General features: G+C 39.8%; 1 protein-coding gene across 7 annotated transcripts in view; it reads right to left on the reverse strand.

Annotated features, from left to right (window-relative positions):
* The window catches only part of MAPKAP1 (MAPK associated protein 1), a 270519-nt gene that overhangs the window by 46619 nt on the left and 205240 nt on the right, over nucleotides 1-18660 (reverse strand). For 6 of the 7 annotated variants that reach the window (XM_004375666.3, XM_023730744.1, XM_023730743.1 and 3 more), the window contains one exon: nucleotides 1064-1204. In XM_004375666.3, coding sequence (XP_004375723.1) covers nucleotides 1064-1204 — 141 coding nt within the window. Of the gene's footprint in view, nucleotides 1-1063; nucleotides 1205-12496; nucleotides 12595-18660 lie in introns of those variants that run through there. The other variant, XM_023730746.1, reaches the window with a different exon arrangement.

Consider the following 18660-nt stretch of genomic DNA (forward strand, 5'->3'; position numbering starts at 1 on the left):
GGATTGTGTCCTGAGGCAATCTTCTGAGATATAAAAGACAGAAGTGAGCAGTGAGACAGGGGGACCTCCTACCATCAAGAAAGCAGTGCTGGGAGCAGAGCGTGTCCTTTGGACCGGGGTCCCTGCGCCGAGAAGCTCCCAGTCCGGGGGAACACTGATGAGAAGGCCGACAGAGAGAGAAAGACTTCCCCTGGAGCTGATGAATTTGGACTTTCAGCCTACTTTGACTGTGAAGAAATAAACTTCTCTTCGTTAAAACCATCCACTTGTGGTATTTCTGTTATGGCAGCACTAAATGACTAAGACAACCACCTACCTGTTGTGTGAGCTTGGGCATGAGATGTCACCTCTCTGTATCTCATTTACCTTCTCTGCTACATGGTGACAGTAAAAATACCTACCTTTTGGGTAGTTCAATAACATTTAGCACAGTTGTAAAGCACTTAACACAGCGCCTAATACATAGCAGATACTCCATAAATGGAAGCCATTATTATTATGATGATAATAATGTATTAATATCATGTTGACTACTATGCTACTCCTGTTAGGTTTAAGCCAAAACATAAATTCAGCATTTAATGGGAACATATTAACCCCAAATATTAGTTGAAAATAAATTAGCTCCAGATTATCTGGTGGAGGATTCAAATATAACTCCTGAGATCATTAAAAAGCTGCCTGAGTAAAGGCATGAATGAATACGCAATGAGTTCATGGAGGAAGAAAAGGCAAATGGCAACATTAAAAAGTGGTTCTAAGGATAATACTCAAGAGAATTACAGAACGAAAAGAATTATGGAACTTCACAGAAGTCAATCGTTTGAAAAGAGTCTTAAGTTAGTTCTATTTCCAATCTCCTGCTTCATAAAAAAGAGAACAGGAGAGAGCACTCAGGTGGGAAAAAGGATGTACTTCAAATTTCATTGTTTAAACATTTTCTCTGAAAACAAATTACCTATAGTCATTCAGGTCACACAAAAGTTGTATGTTGTTTCTTTCCCTATTTCTACGTTGACTACTGATACAGAGAGTTCGGTTCATCATATATTCACACACTTACCTAACTGTACATCGGTTGTGAATCGTAGTCTGTGGATCATGCTGACTTTGAATGACTTGTAATGGTGGCTGCTAAGCATATCCTGTACTGTAGCTATGTCAATTTGTGAATCCTCTTCAAAAGTCCCATCTGCCCTTGAACCTGGGGAAGAAAAAGCACTTTAACACATAAAGATACATGAGGCTTGGCAAATAGTGTCTGCTTAAAATGCTTCAGGATAAATTAAAATAATATGGGCTATTTAATTTGGAGAAGAAAAGGCTGAGTGATGACTTAATAATGCCATTCCAGTAAACAGAGAATGGTAACATATTAATCATTTAACAATTAATTCCACAAACACTGCCTATTCTATGGCAGGGTCTTGGCTAGGCAGTAGGGATACAGGATAGAAAAACACCAGCTCGCCAGAAGCAATTGGTCTCCACAAGAGTAAGCCAAAATCACAAGAGTATGAGCAGCCACATTTGCTGTTTCTTTTTCTAATAATTATTTTCTAATCATAAAAGTATTACATGTTCTTTGCAGAATCACTCTCCTTTCCAAGATTCTCAAATCATCTGTTTAAACAGCTTCCTGCCCTGTACCCCACAGCCTCCACATTGGTTCAGGCTCGAGCCTTCTCATGCTTGGATGGCTGTGATAGTCTCCTCACTGGCCTTCCAGCCACTAGGCTCTCTCTGCAATCCATTCATCTTTCTAAAGCTTGGATTATTCATTCACGCATCAAATGTTTAGTCAAAGCCTTGTATATGCTGACTACTCTGATACGTGATATTAGGGATAAATAAGAACACTGGTGCTAAAAAATCTTCCCTGGCTTCCTGTGGCCTCCCAAATAAAACATCCTTTTTTCAGCCGAACAATCAAGGCAGCCCATGGCTGAAATATAGGAATTTTTCAGTCTTACTTGTCACTTCTCACACACACCATCTCTCAGCTCCTCCTGAACTTCTCAGATTGCACACAGGCCCAGATTTTTCTACTTCTGGGTCTTTGCTCACATGGTACTGTGATTGTTAAGGTTGTGTGTCGACTGGACCACGACTCTCAGTGGTTTGGCAGTTATGATGTAGTTTGGCAGTCATATAATGATATAATCACCTCCATGATGGGATCTGCCGTGAGTAGCCAATCAGTTGAAAGGGTTTCCTTGGGGGTGTGACCTACATCCAATATAGGTGGACTTCCTGGCAAGGCTCCTGGGCTTTTGCTTGCTCTGGATCCTGCAGCTGGCTCCTGTTCATCTGACCTCTGGTTCTTGGGACGTGAGCTAGCAGTTTGTCTGCTGATCTTGGGATTTGTCAGCCTCTGCAGTCTGTGTGCCACAGGCCTACTGTCTGACCTGCTGATCGTGGGTTCGCCAGCCCCTGCAGCTACGTGAGCCAGGAGAAGCCTCAGTCTGACCCACAGACTTGGGATTTTCCAGCATCTACAACCATGTGAGCCATTTCCTTGATATAAATCTCTCTCTCTATATATACGGAAACTTTACTCGTTTTGCTTCTCTAGAGAACCCGGCCTAAGACAGTACCCTTGACCTAGAATACTCCTTCCACCTTTACCTTGTATTTGTCAAAATCTCACCCAGTCTAGTTCAAATCCTACCTCCTCCATGACATCTTTTCCGATAGCTCTGGCTGGCAGTGAATTCCCACAGCACTGGACCCTAGAGCCAGGTAGATGTGGGCTTAACTCCCAGCTTTGCCTCTAACTCTCTATGTGATCTTGGGCAAGTGACTTTATCTCTTTAAGCCCCAGTTTCTGCTATCCACAGAATGTCAAAATGTATGTAAAGAATCTAATACAAAAAAAGACTCTAATACAGAATATACAATAAACAGCAGCCATGATATTATTTTTATTCCACTGTCATAGAGGATAGCATTCAGCCTTGCACTAGAGTTGTTTAGTGGCTGTTTTGTCCTAATTTGGAAGCTTTGTGAGGGTCAATAAAGTTTCATATTCATCTCTCTCTCTTCTGCAAGCAGTATGATGTCTGGCAACTGGAATGCTCTCACTAGTTTTTGCTAAACAAATAATAAATGATAATAATAGCTAATATGTATGAGTGCTTACTATGTGCAAGGCCCACGTTATTGCACTTAAGCCTCATGAAAACCTGGTAGGCCCTATAATTTTCCATATTGTACAGAGGAATAATCTGAGGTTTTGGGAGGCCTAAGGCCACACTAGGCAAAGCTAAACTCTCTCCTGGCTCCCAGCATTTCAAATATGGTCTTTGGAGGGTGCAGTTGCTGGTGCCGTTTGCTGGTGTGAGGGGGAGGGGAGGAGGAGAGTGTGGGGCAAGTCAACGAGAAAAAAGCACCTGTCTAGCTGAAGCTAACCAGAGCAGGGTACCCCAGTCCTTGAGTACCCAGAGACGGCTGTACAGGGAAGCCCAGGGAGCTCCTTGGGGCAGAGCTGGAGGAATGGAAAACTCTAGATCTGGGTATAAAACTGGAAAATTCTGCTATATAACTGGTAGTCTGACACTTACATTGTTTTCCTTCCTACAGTTATTATCTACAGGGCAAGATTTTAAGTCAATGTTGGTTTAACTCATTTATTAGGAATTGTGTATTCTATTTCTGAACACTAAAATTATTTCCAACTTGGATCACTCTAGCACCTACAATAATGCTTTCCCCTCATTTAGGATGCAGCCTCACTCTTAATTGGTCATTCACTAAATGTCTACAACAGAGTCCCATCTTAGAGCATTTTGCACATATTATCCTCTCTGACCAGGTCACCTTTCTCCCCATCTCACTCCCTCCTGGCCTCCTCCCTACTCCCCCTGAAAAGCTTAGTACAACACTCCAGGGAAGCCTCAGTGACCCCTGGCTTCCAAGTCTAGTTCAGATTCTTCTGCTACCCTCTCTCACTGTACCTTGCATTTTTCCTTCAGAACACTTATCACAGGGAGTAATCATCAGTCTCTTCGTCTAGACTGTAAACCCCAAGAGGGCAGGTGAAGTGACTGCTTTACTCATCATTTTGGCCTAGACTCTGCTAGTGCTATTACTGCGTATGGGATAAAGCAGGTGCTCAATAAAAACTTGCTGGATGAACACCAGGTGCCACGCCCACAGAAGGGGAGGCTCACAGATGGTATAATTTAACCAACATCACACCACTAGAATGTAGCAGAGTTGCACTCAGTGTCTTCAAGGGCCACTTGTAAACCCTGTTTCCTCTCCTTGGAACTTCTGTGTTTTAAGGAGAGATGCCATGATTATGATCCCCACTGTTTCCTGGGTAATGGTCATATCCTGAATGGAGAGGCTAGTTAGGATTTAAAGTTTAGAATAATCATTCACATCTCCCAATCTACATTTTTACTGAAACATAACTGCCAAAATATGTTTATTTCTATTTCAGAACTTTCTACACATGAGAATTACAGATAATTTTGGTAAAATATTAAAATCCTACAATATTTTAAAAATCATTTAAAGCCATCTTTTCTGAGAAATTGCCATTATTAGGTACAACTTAGCTCTGAGTTCAAGAACTTCTGTTTTCTTTACTAATTACTATTTTCTAAATATTGCTGGTATTTGATTTAGAAAAAGGTAATAACTCATTATGCTAAAATGTCAATTACAAAAAAAAAAAAAAAACCCACACTTAAGATTTTTACATTTTATGATGCTGGATTAAAACCAATTTAAAAATTACTATAACGCGACATATAATTTTTACTGAGCAATTTCAATGCCAGCTGCTAATAAAGTGTCTTAGCTGTAAATGATAATTCAGATGCTTTTAGATAAAGTGGTACATAAATATGGCTAGAAATTGATTTAGCTTCTTACAGAAGCTACTGAAGAATGACATATTTTGTTTAATACACCAGCTAATGTAGTCCTAAAAGCTCAAACAAGTGCCAGTTTTCACTCCTAAATTTGCTGTGGGAGATTAATGAAAACTTTATATTTTGCTGAAATGTTAATAATGGGCAGATGAGATGATAGGATTTTAGTAGAGGTCTTAAAGCTATGGAATAACCAGCAAGGCTTGTCAATTTCCTTATATTAATTTTGTTCAAGACATATAGCTGGAGCTGGCTCAACACACTAATGCTTCTTGCATTGACCTTCTACTCTCTGACAGTGTAAATTCATATCCCATTTGAGGATTTAAGTCCTCACTGATACCTGGGTGAGTTCTGAGTCTTGCCCCAGCTGACAAGGGGTGTGTTTGCTTTTATGATCAGAAGCATCTGGGGGAGTAAACATGGAATGAACAGTCTGGCACTTGCCTCCAGTACATGCCACTTACTCCAAAGCAGGTATCTGCTGAATGGAATAAACTTCTGGCCTCAGAGTTCTAGTACCATTTCTCAAAATAGGCCCAGGAGTGCCGCTGCTTGGTGGGGGCATATCTGTGTGTTCAGACTAGTCACCCATGCAATCTGCAACCACCTCTCTCCCCATGCTAGCACTATGCTAGACTGTGGGGGAAGGGGGAGACACTGGTGAGGATAAGGCAGTGTTCTTGAGCTTTAGGAACTTACAAACTAGCTACGAACACAAGCAAAACAGAACAAGGCAGAGAGAAGTGCTCAATAAATGGTGTATGCAACAGACACTTTATCTAAAGACAAATATTTGAAGCAAAGCTTTATACCAAAAGCATGGTTTTGAACCAGAAAGTTCCACATGACTTACTGTTTGTATCCTTCTAGAAAAGGGTGAACCCAAGTACACAAGAGACATGCTTGGCATTACATCATTTGCATATTAAAATTATTACTGTACTATCAACTTCACATTAAAAACCCACTTCTGTTCAAGAGAAGAGATTTTTACTTACTCAAATTAAAAAGTAGAGAGAACCAAAATGCCTTAAAAATAAGCATACTAAAACAAAAACAAAACAAAACAAAAAACACTCCCCAAACTGTTAATTTAATTGAAATATAACCCTTTGGTATTTTGTTAAATGAGCAATTAAAAAGGTCACAAGCAATTAAACGAAACAAAAGCCATGCTGTGTTCATCTACATTAATGCTGAACTGGGTCTCCTCGTGAATGACAAGATAAATTGTAATGGCACCTTCAAAGACTTCACAATGTATTTTGTCAAAGTCGAGAGTGTTAATGTCTCTATGTGCCATGGATTACCATAATGTATTGTGTCAAAACACCTGAGCTGCAGTAACTCAAAGATGTACTGCGACAGATCAAATTTTTGGGTGGGGCCTAAAAGTGACTTGAGCACTAGAGCTGAAGTGGACTGACAACAAGGCTCTGGAAGAACGACAATGAGTAGGTTCACAATGTGGAAAGGTTTGGGGGGACAAGCAACAAATCCAAGAGAGAAAGCAGCTTAATCATCTTCAGTAAGAAGTCAGGAGGGAGGCCTGGCACCTGTCTTAGGTGAAAAATGGCAAAACCAGGTTAGGGTAAGAGGGGGCAGAGGGAAGGAGAATGGAGGTGAGGAAGGAGGCAGCTTGGGAGGTGGACTTGGGATTAACAACATTAGAAAGACATGGAGTACAAAATCCAGAGATGTGGATTCAAATCCTAACTCTGACAGCAAGGGTCAAGAGTGGGTGAGAATCTTGCCTGAGATTCCACTGTTAGGAAGAGGCAGAGCTGGGACTGGATCTATTGGACTTTGGAGTCCAAGTTCCTTCTATTGCTCCTTTTCCTTCTGCTTCCCCCAAATGGTACTGATGAAGGCTGCTCCTGCCCTACCCACCTTGCCACATTCTTACATACAATGGAAAGGTAAGAGACCAAGTTGGGTAAACTTAAAAATCAGTCGTTCTCAAAGTTGGTTCAGGACCCATTGCAGGGGATCCCTGAGACCCCTTGAGGGCATCCATAATATCAATACTATATTTTCATATTAACATTATGTGCCTTTTTCACACTTCTTCTCTTTCAAGTGCACAGAGTACACTGGATATGGTTCAGATTCTACACTGCAACTAACCTTTAAGAAATGATCACTTGAGTTTTGGTATAGTAAAGAATATCCACAATTATCTGAAAAGGCTATTAAAACAGTCTTCCCTTTTCCAACAATGTATCTGTGTAAGGCTGAGTTTTCTGCATATACTTCAACCAAAACAACATTCTGTAACAGACTGAATGCAGAAACAGATATAAGAATCCAGGTATCTTCTATGAATCTAGACATTGCAGAGATTTGCAAAAATATAAAACAGTGCCACTCTTCTCCACAGTTATTTTTGACAAAACTTATTATTCATGTTAACATGTAATGAATTTATTATTTCTTTTTCAATGGATTAACAAATATTTTTAAAATTCTCCATTTTTATTTCTAATACAATCAATAAATTTGACCCATATAAACAAAAGCTCTTTGGGATCCTCAATAATTTTTAAGAGTGTGAAAAGGTTCTAAGACTAAAAAGTTCGAGAATCACTGCCTTTGTTGGTTATTATGCCATGTTTTCATTGTCCCTGGATGTCTATTTGGACAATCAAGATGGGACACAAAAGTACAGTTACTTATATACAACAAAAGTTTGTTATATACATGACAACACACACAAATAGAAAGCTTGTAGACATAAGGGAACAGGTTTACTGTCAAATAATCAGAACAAGGCTAATTATAACAAGTATTGTTTTATAGTTTACAAAGTGTTCATACACGTGATTTCACTGGAACTGAAGGAGACACTTAGAAGTGCATGACTATCTTTCAGACTAATGGGTGCTAATCGTTAAATCAAAGCTCAGATAAACGCACTGTATGCTACTGACAGATTTCATGTATTTATAAATACAAACTGCATGAGACTTTAAACTTTATTTTATGGTTCAATGAGTCTGAGATCAAGTCCAAAGGCCGTAATTTAGTTATAAGTTAAAGCAACTTCAGTCTCCCTTCTCCAAAAAGATTTATGCCAGCTCTAGAACTCAACCAGAAGACTGATGGCCTTTGTTACATCCTAATCTTTAAAAACTTTTTGTAGCATGACACTGTTAACCACTCCTTCCAAGTCAGCAAACAGTCACCAAGCACCAACCATATGCCAGGTGCTGTGCTAGTGCTTCAGGAACAGAGGAGGATGGTAGAATTACCAGATGATGGGAAGGGGGACAGGCAATCCACAGAAGGAATAGTATGGCAAAAAATGTGAAGTCCACAAGGTATGAATTCATAAATAGGGAACACCAAGTGTTTGCACTTGGCTGGAACAAACGGTATGTGAAGGAGAGTAGACAAAAACAAAACAGTACGGAATAGAGAGAAGTTCTTCAAAAGCAGGAGTAACACTCAGCTCAGGACCTGGCACAAAGTAAAATACTGCTGGGCAAATAACTGACTAAATGAAGAATAAATAAACCATCTTCTGCCTCAGTCCATCTCGAAGCCTTAATGCTACTCCACACACACCCAAACTAGTTTTTGCTCAGGTTATACCATTCGGCCAGTATGTCCTTTCCATTCTTTAAAATCTATACACTTCTGTATAGATTCAAGGTCTAGTCCAAATGAAACCTTCCCTGATCCCTCTCCTGAAATCCTGCAGCCCTTTGTAGAAGGATCTCATGATAAGTATTTTGCATGATAAGTATCCTACTTCCCTTCTGGAATACGAGCTCCTTGAGGGCAGGAACTTTCCACCCTACATAGCACACTATCACACAGTAGGTGATCAATAAATGCTGTTGATGGAATGAATGAAGTTTGCTGCAACACAGGTTAACCCAGCAGTACCTGAGGTTTGTACACATTCCTTGTATTTACCTTGGTTAACAGGACCTAACACATCATTCCTAGTTTTCCTTCAGACTCCTCACACCAAACTGGGAGCGCTAAGGACAGGGATCCTGCCTTAACAACTATAACAATAACTACAATAGCAATTAACTCTTACTGAGTGCTTACGATATGCCAGACACTATGCTCAGCACGTTAAATACATTATCTCATTTAACTTTTTGAGATGGATCTTATTCACTTTTTACAGGTGAGAAAAATGAGGCTCAGAATGTCATCCTGCTAGTATAGTCATGCAACTAGTATAAGCTGGAGCTAGGAATTGAACCAGGTTTGTATAATTCCAAAACTGTGCCCTTAACTACCACATAATCTCTTGGTTAAAAATATTTCTTGGATGAGCTGGGAGCATACAAATTCATGGCACACAACAGTATCTAAAGCGAATACAATTATGCCTGTTCTTGCCAGAACAAAGGAATCAGGGATAAAACCTAACTCTATCCACTCCTTCAGAAAAATTCAAAGCTAGATGTATAAGTGAGTCATGAAGGAAAACTCGCCTCCCTCCCTCCCTTAGCTTTCTGCATCCATCACATCCCCCTTCCCCACGCAAAGGCATTTTTTAAGTTCCCAAAGCCTCATAAGCCCAAAAGCTTCTCTTCTGTTAAACACTTCCCCTCAGCTACTAGTCATTTTTTTCTGGTCTTTTAAAAACAATCAATAGGTGATACACTATAATACCCCCCCCACCCCATCCCATGCAGCAGTCTCTTCATAGCCACTAGGATCACACAGTAGGATATACCCTTCACTAGAACCTGCTAGGCTCCAACCAAGGCAGGAATCCTTGCTGTCAGGGTCTAATTGATTAAACTCTTAGAGCCAGAGCTAGCCAGACTAGAGGACTTTCCACAGGGAGATTTCAGATCCTCAGTAAATCAGGGTAATCATGCTTTATGAGGTGATCAGAAAGAAATAGTTTCAGGTTTATAAAATTTCTAAAAAGATCAGACTATGGAAGGGGGTACTACAAGGCTATACATTCTAGACCCTGCCTTATCTCTCAGCACTCTCTCCTTTGTTCTTTTCATTCCACTCCATTCATTCATTCCCAAATATGCCAGGAACGTCAAGCTCCTTCTTGTCCCAAAGCCTTCAGATGAGCAGTCCCCTGGCCTGGAACATTCTTCTCTTGCTCATTACCTAACTCCTTTTTATTCTTCAGGTCTCTTCCTCAAAGAAGCTTCTCACCAGCTCTGGCCCCCCACTATGTTTTTTTTTTTTTTTACACTCTTTGTAACACTCATCACAACACTGGACTCCATGATGTGGGGTTGTGTATCTTCTCCACCATCCAAGCATCTACAAGTGGCTGGCCCAGAAGAGGGCTCCATCAGTCTTTGAGGGATGAATAAACAAATAGGTGCCCAAAGTAAAGACAATTACCCTTCAGAGGATGGGGCAAGACCATTCAAAGGTCTGGACCTTCAGTTCATTACAGGTTTGCTCAAAGTTAGGTTCATGACAAAACTCTCATCACTTCCTCTTTCTCCAGTGCATCCTGGTTCTGTGCAAAGCACAGGAAAAGTAATGGGGTCTTCTAAGGAGCCCGGGCATTTCTGATAATTTATATGGCAAAATATCTAAGAACTATAACATCTGATCAACACTGAGGCACCCTCTCTCTGACTCTGGAGGCAGGGAATGAGATCATGCATGCTGGGAGAACCACACCTCCTGTCTAGAGTCACAGCAGAAATGTCACCTGATGCATTACCAAACCATTAGTCAGGATCTGCAGGGCCGATTCTGAGGCCAGCTGCCTACCAGAGGGATAGAAATCCCTGTGCCCTCACTTAGAGACCAGACAGGGTTTGTGGCTCATCAAACATGTTTCCTTATGGCTCTAATGTACCCGTGTATCACTTAATGAAAGTTCTTAATTGTAATTCAAATAATTACATACACAGAGTCCCCAATTATGTTTTCCAATAAGACATTGGCTGTGGTACAGGTCTAAATGCACTTAACCAATTTTAATATATTAAGATCAATTTCCCTTGAATACTAACTACTACCTAATGATAAAATGAAAAGCAGGGGGTGACTTTTGAGAAAGGAGGAGAGTGAAAAATGCAATTCATGTGGAATTTCTCAGCCTACATAGTACAATTCAAGTACTCATTACTGAAGAAGTAGGTGTGGACAGGGCACAAGTCTGCCTCCGTAACAACAACAAAAAAAGCATAGGCTTCTGACCCAAGTATCACTTACCCTTGGTGCTGGCCATGGCCCAGAAGGGTCTGTGGGAAGTCTAAGAGGCTAGAGGGAAAACAGGAATAACGGGGGGCGGGGGGCAGAGGCAACCACACACATGCTCAGACTAGCAAACCCGCTTGTTTTCTCTGTCTCATGCACACGTACAAACACTTGGTAATGACCAATACTTGTGCCAGTGGTTTACAATGTGCTTTTACTATACACAATCTCATTTACTTGTTTCAATAGTTTAATCCTCACAACAGCCCTACAAGGTAGGGATTACCATCCACATTTTACAGATGAGGAAATGAGGCTCACAGATAAGAAGGACTTGCCCAAGATCACACAGTGGCTGGTTCAGAAGAGGGACTTAAAGCCCAAGCTTCTGACTCCAAATATCTTGCTTTCCCCCCTACAACCCACTGCTAACCAGTCCATATTAATCAGGCTGCAAGAAGCAGACACACATGTGGCCATGTATATGTATACTTATGTTGGGGACAACATTTCTGTTTCGTTTAAACTCAGTTAGTACGCAGCAATCAGGGAGCTATTATCCAATAAGCTACTTGGAAAAGCCCTCACCCATGTAAAAAGATTCCTTACAGGGAACATTTTCCCCTCAAAGCAAGACACATAACTGGCTTTCAGCAGTAAAATCAATCTAAAATACGTACCAAGAACATCACAAGTCATTTCTATTTGTAAACAGAGCTTATTTGCACGATCACATTTTCTTCTATATTTAAAAACTGCTGTTTTAGTACAATAAAACAGGTTTAAAGCCCTGGTATTTAAGTCACATGATGGAAATTGGTAAGATTAGTAATCTGTAACTGAAGAAGGCAAATCCTCCAGAAGCAGGGCGCAACTGTTAGACAGTCTCCAGGGCTGGCCCGGAGAGGAGGTATGGGCCCTTTACAAGTAAGGATCACGGAGGATCTGGAAACACACTCAGATAAAGTAAACATTCATTCTCCTTCTACAGCAGTGTTCTCCCGCTTCTCCATTTTTTTTTTTTGTTTCGTGGTGGTAGCGACACACACACACACACACACACACACACACACACACACACACACACACACACACACACACACGCCCCTATACATAAAGATGCTCACCCAAAACCCACTCCATTGGGGGAATGGGCTAGGCCCTGCCATGGGCACTGGGATGCAGAGAGAACTCAGACCTGATTCCTGCCCTCAGGTGGGAGAGTGGGCAAACTCATCCAGTGGAATCAGCCATCAGCAAGAGGTAAGGAAAAGTGCTGAGAGGGAAAAAGCAGAGACTCTATCCAAGCCCAGGGAGTGGCAGGCAGGTGGTCTGGTGAGGCTTCTAGGAGGAGTTGCTTCCTCTCATGGGTCTTTAAGGGGAACTGAGGAGGTGAATGAGTACCCAGTGATACTCTCCTCTGCCACAGTCCACCTATCTGGGTGACTACCCACCTTCTGAGAGCTGGGGCCCTTTGTCAGTATAGCCTTCAATTAAGGATCTCAGTAAGTTTCTGAAATAATGGAAGGTCTTAAGAATTCCCCGAGTCTCCCTGAAAAGGAAAGGAGATCAAAGGAGGCTGAGCTAATGTTTAAAGAACTGAAGCCTCTCTACAGTTAATTACTATTTAGGAAATAAAATAATTAGGTTTAGCTCTTTCATTAGACTTAATAGGCAGAAGACATGGTTTTCTATGTCTCCTACTTATTACCGATGTGACCATGAGCAAATGACTTTACTCCTCTGAGCTTTAGTTTCCTCTTCTATAAAACAGGGATGTTGACCATGCTGGCTTAATAGGTTGTTATAATAACAGCACTTATATCTCATGTAATTCTCACAAAAACCTTGTAAAATAAATACAACCACCTCCATTTACACAGGAAACTGAGGCTCAGAGAGTTTATATGATTTGTCCAACATCAGAGGCTACAAGTGGTACACTCAAGGTCGGCCTGGTTCTAAAAACTGTGTTTTAGGCATTACACAGTGCCTTTACGGGGTACACTCTGTTGGTACTCCATATCAAGCATATATTAGCCCTGATGATGGGACATTCCAGGATTTCCCTCTCCTAAAGCTGTGGAAAGAATAAGTTGGTTCATGCTGCACTTTTCTTCTAGGGACCTGGATGGGCATATGATTGGTGCGTAAGAGAAAAGGTCACTGGCAACATTTGGCAGAAAAGGAAATCGTGGCTTATACTGGTGCCAGGATTTATCTAGAAGCTTGGACAAGAATGGAAGTCTTCTAATGTTACATCCTCTCCATAATGTACTTGTGCTTCCTTCTGGTCTGATTCCAGCTTCTGGCAGACAGTTGGCTGAAGTAGATTATTAGATAAGAATCCAAACTGGAAAGCTCAAGGACTTTGGCTTGTCTTTTTCTTATTTAGGCCAAGATCCAAGCACAAATGTTAGCTCTCAGTCCCTAGGCAGAAATTCTTGTCACATCAGCTTCCTTTGCAAGCTTCTCTTTCATGTTGCATAAAGACAATTGTCATCATCATTATTTGCACTGAAAATTTAGGGTGTTTTATCAACAATCTCGGAGTGGGCTTTGGAACCAGATATCAGAATTCTGACTCTACTGGCTGGCTAACTTGCGGCAAGTTGTAACCTCTCTGCAAAATGAGAATAATATCTACCTTGTAGAGTGGTTGTGAGGACTTTTGTTTTCTTCACGATGAGGTATAATCCATACTGAAAGCTATATAGTCTTTGATCTTCAGCAGTAAGTGCTTCAAGTCCTCTTCACTTCCAGCAAGCAAGACCGTGTCATCTGCATATCACAGGCTGTTAGTCTTCCTCCAATCCTTACGCCGCACTCTTCTTCATAGAGTCCGGCTTCTCAGATTATTTGCTCAGCATACAGACTGAATAAGTATGGTGAAAGGGAACAACGGGACCAATAAGCAACATCATGATAAATGGAGAAAATATTAAAGTTGTCAAAGATTTTATTTTATTTGGATCCACAATCAATGCTCATGGAAGTAGCAGTCAAAAAAATAAAATGATGTATTACACTGGGCAAATCTGCTGCAAAAGACTTTTTTAAAGTGTTAAAAAAGCAAAGGTGTCACACCTTGAGGACTAAGGTGTGCCTGATCCAAGCCGTGGTACTTTCAATTGGCTCATATGCATGTGAAATCTGAAAAAAGAATAAGGAAGACCAAAGAAGAACTGATGTATCTGAATTATGGTCTTGGCGAAGAATATTGAATATACCATGGACTGCCAAAAGAACAAACAATCTGTCTTGGAAGAAGTACAGTCAGAATGCTCCTTAGAAGCGAGGATGGTGAGACTTCATCTCATGTACCTTGGAAATATTATCCGGAGGGATCAGTCCCTGGAGAAGGACATCATGCTCGGTAAAGTAGAGGGTCAGTGAAAAAGAAGAAGACGCTCAATGCGATGGATTGACACAGTGGCTGCCAACAATGGGCTCAAACATAGCAATAATTGTGAGGATGCAACAGGACTGGGCAGCTTTTCATTCTGTTGTACATAGGTTTGCTGAAAGTCGCAAATGACTTGACAGCACTTACCAACAACAACATGGTGGCTGCGAAAATTACAAGAAAGTGCATTTGCAGAATATCTAGCACAATGCCTTATAATAGCAGGCCCTGAATAAATAGCTTAAGGAAAAGCTTTAAAAAAGAAAACAAAACCAAAAAATCAACAACTCATGAAACATTCTTTGATGTGGTTGATATAAAAAAAATTATGCTCCATGCCTCTTCAGAAGAAAAACTGAAAGGGTTATACTCACTCTTTTATGGCAGATAGTCTTCTCAATCAAATGGTTTTACTTACAAGGTATACATTCCTTATGGGACACCAAAGCACACAACATATTCGCTGGAAATTGTCCTAAATTCTCTGGTCCTGTGAAGGCTCACAGACTTGCCCCTGTACCCCTCCCCCCACCCACAACACACATCTCCTTCAGGGCTCTAAGAGTTTCATAATTCTAGACTTCCACACCTGTGCCCTGTCTGCTTAATCAGCCACAAAATGCTGCTTTTTCATTATTTATTATTTAATTAACATTTATTGAGTACTTACTGTGTGCCAGGCACTGTTCTAAGAGTTTTATAAATATTAACTCATTAAATTCTCCTATCAATTATGAGGGCAAATAAACTACCCAAGAGAAGTTAAGCAAATTGTCCAAAGTCGTACAGTTAGTAAGTGCTGGGGCCAGAATGTGAACCCTGGCAGTCTGGCTGTACCACACATTCTCTTACATACTGCCTAATTCTCACTCATAATTAAGTTCACTTCTCAAATGGCTTTAAGGATACCAAGCATGTCAATCAAATATACCAATAAAAGTAGAAAAAAAAAAAAAAAAAAAAACTTTGAAATATTTTTCTTTGTCTCAATCCAATTTCTTGAGGAAAAACTTTAAAAAAGAAAACAAAACCAAAAAACCAACAACTCATAAAACATTCTTTGGGTATCAGAGAACAACATTTCATTCTTGGTTGGAATTTCCACTAAAAAAAATTACAAAAAAAACCCAAAAGCCCTAAACCACTTTTCTATAAAAATAATACATTGTCTTTATAATTTTCTTCCATTTTAGACTAGTTATAATCTTCATATTCCACTGATTTCAAAACACTGACTGCCTTGCACCCTTTGAAAATGCTGATAAGGGCTTCTTTCATTGACACAGTGATTCTGACTCAGAGTGCAGGAACCGGAAGTATCTTAGAGATCCTTTAAGATAGGGATGCTAAGGCTCACAGAGGTCACACAATTTAATTAAGACCATACGCATGCTTCAAAGTGGAGTGAGAACTACTAGTCTAGATTTCAAAGCTTTATCCACCAATGCTCACAGATTCTCTTTGCTAGTGTAAGAAAGTTGGGCATCATTTATCTTAAAAAAAAAAGAAAAAAAAAAAACTAATTTGAAATCACAGTGGATCCATACAATGAAGTACTGTGCAGTAGTTAAAAAAAATGAATCTATATGTGGAACAATATGTGGATTGATGTGGAACAATCTCTTAGACATGTTGTTAAAATGATTTAAAAAAAAAAGCAGAACACTGTTGATAGTTTGCTATGACTTGTGTTTTTAAAATGGGGAAAACACAAATGTGTGCATGTACACACACATAGATATATGTATATATACAGAATATGCTTGTGTATGCATAGACGATCTCTGGAAAGATACTGAAGCTGGGAACAACTATTGTCTCTTGGAGGGGAATTAGGGGACAGAAGAAGGGAGGCTTTGTTTGCACTATAGACAGTTTGTAACCTGAAAAAAAATTTTTTTTGCCATGGGTGTTACTTGAGGCAACCCTGGGTGGTGCAAACGGTTGACGCTTAATGCGTTTGGCTACTAACCAAAAGGTTAGCAGTTTGAGTCTACCCAGAGGCACTCAGAAGAAAGGCCTGGTGATCTACTGAAAAATCAGTCACTGAAAACCCTATGGAGGCTTATGTACAACCAAACACCTCATGGGATTTGGTTCCTTGGTTTGGAGGTTTAAAGTCATAGTTTCATGGGACATTCCAGTTAATTGGCCTAATAATGTATTTAGTGCTTCTGTTCTACCTCCTAGTTTGTTGCATGAGTGCCTGGGATCGTAAAAGCTTGCAAGTGGCCATCCAAGACACAACAGCTGGTCTCTATTCACCTGGAACAACAGAGGAAGAAGGAGAGTCAGGAATAGGAAGAGGAAATGGAATGTGTGACTCATTTCCTCTAGGAATAACTACCTCCTCTGCCTTGAGATCAGAAGAATTGGATGGTACCCTGCTACCATTACTGAACATTTTGATTAAAGATTCTATTAGAAGAATCCTTATCAAAAATGGGAAAATGCAGAACAGAATTTCAAATTCTCATACTCTAGACTTTCTGGAGCCATGGAGGGTGGCTGAACCCCTGAAACTATTGCCTTGATTTAACCTTTAAACCTTAAACCAAAAATATCCTCTGAAGTCATCTTAAAGCTGAACGATAGTTTAGCTTACTAATAAAGTTCTGCCTTGAGCATTATGCTCTTTCAAGAACTATCTATATGGGATCAAACTGACAACAGCAACTTGAAAGATTAGATAGGAACCTTAGAGGGCAGCAAGTTTATGTTAATGAGGAAGGAACAACTCAAAAAGGAGGGTGAGAATAGTTGTACAACTCAAAGAATGTAATCAATGTCACTAGACTACATGTAGAAACTGCTGAATTGGTGTATGTTTTGTTGTGTATATTCTCAACAGTAAGAGAAAAATAAATAAAATTCAGGAAAAACAACAACAACAAAAAAACCCAACTCCATGGAACACAGTTCTACTACTCTGACACACATGGGGTCGCAATGAGTTAGAATATGAGTTTTAATTGACTTGGTAACTAGTGGTGTGCTGTGGAAGTGTTACTTATCCAAAAATTTTACCAAGATGCTAATAAATAACATTTTTTCTTACTTGTACAAAGGAGTTATCATTTTGAAATAGAATTCACTACAAGGTTCTTATATGAGAACAAGTTCCCCTAGTATGTTTAAGATGAGAGTCCTTAAAGAATGAAACAAAAAGCTGGAAGAAAGGAAGGAAAAAAAGAAGGGAGGGAGGAAGGATGGACTTAGCCATTTGTATCAGGCAAAAAAATTAGATAAGCAAGTTATAAAACAGTATGTTTGTGTAATTTTTCCTTTGATATGGCATGATATGGTACTAAAAATGGTTTGAGACTTCAAGTGTCACAAGGATTGTCACACTAAGAGATACTATATTCTCACTACATAATCTTCTTTGTGAATTTGGCTTTATTGCTTGTTTGAATTTTCTTCTTAGAAAGTCATGTATGGTTATTTAGAAACTCTAAAAAATACACATAAAGTATAGAGTCATGAAAAGAATTACCCAGAATCTTGCCAACCAGAGACAAATACTATTAACATTTTGACATTTTCCTTCCAATTTTCTTCTATGCTTTTTGTTTTGTTTTTATGTAGCTGGGATTATTCTATAAGTATTATTTTGTATTCTTGACATTTTTTACCTTAACGTTACATCAAAATTATTTCCCCCTCTTGGTAAATGTAACTTTTAATGGCTGAATAACACTCTATAACTACTGAGATAATTTTTCTCCTTTAATCTGTTACTGTGGCAAATTAGATTAACTGGGTTTGTCTAATGTTAAACCAATCTAGCATTCCTAGAATGAACCCAATTTGGTAATAATACATTATTCTTTTAATATACTGTTGAATTCAGTTTGTTAATATTTTGTTTAGGAATTTTTGCATCTACATGCAAAGTAAGATTGGTCTGAAAAATTTCTGTCTTGTATGGTCCTTGTTTAAGGATTTCTGGTGGTGCACTCACTAAGTGCTCAGCCACTACCTGAAAGGTTGGTGGTTTGAACCCACCCACTGCTCTATGAGAGAAAGATGTGGCAGTCTGCTCCCGTAAAGATTACAGCCTTGGAAACTCTAAGTGGCAGTCCTACTCTGTCCTATAGGGCTGCTGTGAGTTAGAACCGACTTGACGACAATGGGTTTGATTTTGGTTTTATAGTCTTGTTAGACTTTGGTAACAAGATTATGTTGTTGTTAGATGTCGTCGAGTTGGTT

The sequence above is a fragment of the Trichechus manatus genome, unplaced genomic scaffold, assembly GCF_000243295.1.
Source record: "Trichechus manatus latirostris isolate Lorelei unplaced genomic scaffold, TriManLat1.0 scaffold00038, whole genome shotgun sequence".
Classification (NCBI taxonomy): domain Eukaryota; kingdom Metazoa; phylum Chordata; class Mammalia; order Sirenia; family Trichechidae; genus Trichechus; species Trichechus manatus.